This window comes from Xyrauchen texanus, chromosome 32, assembly GCF_025860055.1.
Source record: "Xyrauchen texanus isolate HMW12.3.18 chromosome 32, RBS_HiC_50CHRs, whole genome shotgun sequence".
In the NCBI taxonomy this organism is placed as follows: Eukaryota; Metazoa; Chordata; class Actinopteri; order Cypriniformes; family Catostomidae; genus Xyrauchen; species Xyrauchen texanus.
In genome coordinates this window covers 28,088,118-28,092,112 of record NC_068307.1, presented here as the reverse complement: position 1 = coordinate 28,092,112, position 3,995 = coordinate 28,088,118, and the positions used below count along the sequence as shown (strand labels likewise).

General features: G+C 43.6%; 1 protein-coding gene across 1 annotated transcript; it reads left to right on the top strand.

The window, feature by feature from the left end:
* The first annotated feature begins 1,038 nt into the window (after positions 1 to 1,038).
* On the top strand, positions 1,039 to 3,498 carry LOC127625983 (piggyBac transposable element-derived protein 3-like). Its single transcript, XM_052101485.1, has 2 exons — positions 1,039 to 1,074; positions 1,750 to 3,498. The coding sequence occupies exons 1-2, from the start codon at positions 1,039 to 1,041 to the stop codon at positions 3,496 to 3,498; spliced, it is 1,785 nt and encodes a 594-aa protein (XP_051957445.1).
* The last annotated feature ends 497 nt before the right edge of the window (positions 3,499 to 3,995 follow it).

Here is a 3,995-nt window from a genome sequence, read left to right as displayed (position 1 = left end):
TTTTCCACTGTGTTCTATATTTCTATATTTCCACCTAATACTGTGTTCTATATTTAATATTGCTGAGTGTACACCTTACATAAGTTAAGACAACTTATGTGTGTATCCCATAGCATAGCAACATAGGCCATACATCCTTGTGTACATGTTTCTGGTTTACATAATGCTCAGAATTTTCTATACTATTTCTAACTTTTTTTCTATATTTGATATTTAAAATGTACAATATATTCCCAATATAACACAGTTAAAGGGAAAAGAGGAGGTGAGAACCGGCTTGACAATGTAAATAATATATTAATGATCAACTTAACAAAAAACACACAAACGTAACACACACGGCAGCTGCCTGTAATTCTCTCTCTCTCAAACTGTTGTCTCCGGCCACCTGTATCCCTCGCGCACCCTATCAGGCTGATTGGGGAACGGCGTGCATCATTCCAGCCTGGCCCTGCCCTCCTCCTCTACATCCCCCCTTTGAGACTTCTCACAGTCTCACCTCTATTGCTCTTACCCAGAGTGCAACCTCACAAGTCAGTCTCATTCATTCCTCCCAAGTGACCAATGTAAGTCACACATTCCTCTAACACTGACTGCTCTTATGGAATGGCACTCCAGAGGAGAAATAAGACCAAACATCTCCCCCACATCTCCCCCTTAATCGGGCAAGGAACCATATTTGGTAACTTAATCGAGCATTCAAACTGACGCCCCCTGCCTGTTTGTGTTGTCATATGAGCGCATATATTTCTCCTAGCCAATCAGCGAAGATCAGGCAACGTCACTGATAGTCACACCATGGCATCTGACCAATCAGAAGTTGCGCGGAGCATTTCAAACTTCAGTGTCGTTACGGATTTTGGAAAGTGAGGATTTGCGCTACTACCTACTCCTACATCAACGCTAATAACTTCAGGAAAAAAAAATGGTAAGTTGATGAATCTCACACATTCTATGGTTGAATAGTTGTGCAACATGTTGAGATAGGTGTTGTTTGCATAGATTTCTTGAAAGTAGTGACATTTGTTGCATGAAAAAATGGTGAGACCATATCTGATCATACGCCCCGTTCAGGTAAGATTAGCGCAAGTGACCGCAAGTCCATATTTAGACATACGCCCTATGCGTATAGAAAGACATACTAGGGTATTTTTTCTACAAATAATGCATTATAACTTAGGACAATAGTATTTACTAGTGCATTGAATGTTATCACATGTTTGAATAACATTATACAGTGATCCAGTGGGAAACGTAACACATTTATAAACATTTTCAAGCCATAGATATTGAAATATGTGTGGTTTGGGTCAGTTTTATTACCTTATTACAGTTTTTGATACTTATAATGCTATTTTGCACTTCTTATTATATAGTTACACTTTATGTGTCAGTATTATGCCCTTGAAACAGTTTTTATCATAGTTAAATGCCATGTATTGGTGTTTACTTTTACTGTGAGACTTATTACTCCTAAAATAAGTGGTACCACCAGTACTTATAATGCTATTTTGCACTTCTTATTATATGTTTACACTTTATGTGTCAGTTTTATGCCCTTGAAACAGTTTGTATCATAGTTAAATGCCATGTATTGGTGTTTACTTTTACTGTGAGACTTATTACTGCTAAAATAAGTGGTACCACCAGTACCTATAATGCTATTTTTATTCTTATTTATATCTGTTACTTAACAAATAACTCAAACTGGGCTTGATATTGACTCAAAAATGTACCCTCTTTTCTTAGCAGCTGTCTACGCAGCTCTTTTATGGCAAGAGGGCGACTGTTGTGCCAGCCCACCCCAGCATCAGTGATGATGAGGGCTCTGAGGAGGAAGATGATGATGTGGCAGACCCTGACTTCCTCCCACCCACCCACAACCTAGACACTCCAGGCCCGAGTGATATAGGCCCCTCTGCCAAGAGGAAGTGTGTGCAGCCTGCATTGGAGGTGCTTGAAGAAGATGATGATGATGATGATGATGACGATGATGGAGAGCCAGCACCACAAGCAAAGAGGCAAACTAAGAAGGAGAAGCCAGCAGCCCGGCTAACCACCTGGAGGAAGGCTGACCTGGACAACCCCGCCCTGCCTGAGTACCAGCACTGTCCCCCAGACTTCATTGATACTCCATTTCAGTACTTCAGCAGGTACTTCAGCCCCCAAATCATAAAGCACATAACTTACCAGACCAACTTGTATGCAACCCAGAAGAACATCAACACCACCTTCACCACCACTGAAGACGAGATGATGAACTTTGTGGCTATCCTGATGTACATGGGGATTGCTGAGCTGCCTGCCGTCGAAGACTACTGGGCAATGGAGACCAGGGTCCCTCAAGTCGCAAACCTCATGTCATCGAAGAGGTTCAGGCTGATGAAGAGGCTTGTCCTCTTCAACGACAACACCCAGATCCCTGGCACCATCGACAGATTCTTCAAGGTGCAGCCACTGTTCAGTCATCTGAATGCTGTCTTCAGGAGTGAGCCACAGACCCCCAAGCAGTCTGTGGATGAGGTCATGGTTGCCTACAAAGGCAAGACAGCTGGCAACCTGAGGCAGTACATAAAGAACAAGCCAGACAAATGGGGATTCAAGTTGTTTGCTAGGGCTTCTGAGGATGGCTTCATCCATGACATGGTGCTGTATCAAGGGAAGAATACGCTGGAGGCCCACGGTGTTCCACTGACACCTGAACAAACAGCCATGGGTGTCACCAGCCAGATAGTCTCCGTCCTAGCCAGCACCATGTCCTCCTCCACCACCACAGCCATCTTTGCGGACAACTTCTTCACCAGCCTGGAGATAGTGCGGTACCTCAAGGACAAGAACTGCAGGTACACGGGGACAGCCAGGGACAACAGAATAGGCAGGCCTCCACTCAAAATAATCAAGGAAATGGAGAATAAGGCTGTCCCTCGTGGTACGTATGACTACGTCACCATTGACGATGGGATCCTGGCCCTCAGGTGGAAGGACAATAGGATCGTCACTCTGCTGTCAACAGACATGGGGGCAGAGCCCATTTCCTCAGTCCACAGGTACTGCAGTGAAACTAAGAGGAAGGAACAAGTAAGCTGCCCTGCTGTCATCAAAAGTTACAATGCCAACATGGGGGGCATTGACAAGAGTGACATGCTGGTCCATCTCTACCGCACCCCCATGAAATCCAAGAGGTGGTACATGCGACTGTTTGCCTACTCTGTGGATGTCAGCCTCACGAATGCCTGGGTTTTCTACAGGCGGGACTGTAAGGCTATTGGCCTTGAGGTTGGCCTGTCTTTAAAAATTTTTAGAATCCAGGTGTTCAAGGAAGCCAGCAGCCAGAGGCCAGTCACATCACATCCCCGAAGGAGCTCAGCATTTCCAGGCAGCCTCAGCACTTCTGTTGACATCCCCACACCTGTCCGGGGACACTGCAGCCACAATCCAGAGAGTTCTGTGCGGTTTGACATGTCCCTGTTCCACGCCCCTGTTTACACTAACCGCTAGACCTTCAAGTATTGCAGCAGGAAGGGGAATATCTTGAGGTCAAACGTGGTCTGCAGGGTCTGCAAGGTCCATCTGTGCCTCAATGCTGACCGCAATTGCTTCATCAAGTACCACGAAGCCTAATTCGCTGGACTTGACAAAAGAAAAATGTTCTAATAATAATTTAAAATGTTCCTAATAATAATTTAAAATGTTCCTAAATAAATACTGTTATGTTTGTAACAAGTTTGTGTTTTTATTATATTTTTATATATACACTTTTTAGGGGGGAAAAATTACCCTAGACTGGCGAGGAACCATATATGGTAACTTCATTGCCCTTGATTTCCAACCTAAAGAAATATATTTTTTTAAAAACTCACAAATGTTTAGAAGTCTTATAATATCCTCCAATAACACTCTATGGTTGCAATTTAGAATTTCCAAGTATTCCAGAATCCTTGATTCTGATTGGTCAATAGCTGTGCTTTATTCACGATAAAACACAGCTATGACCG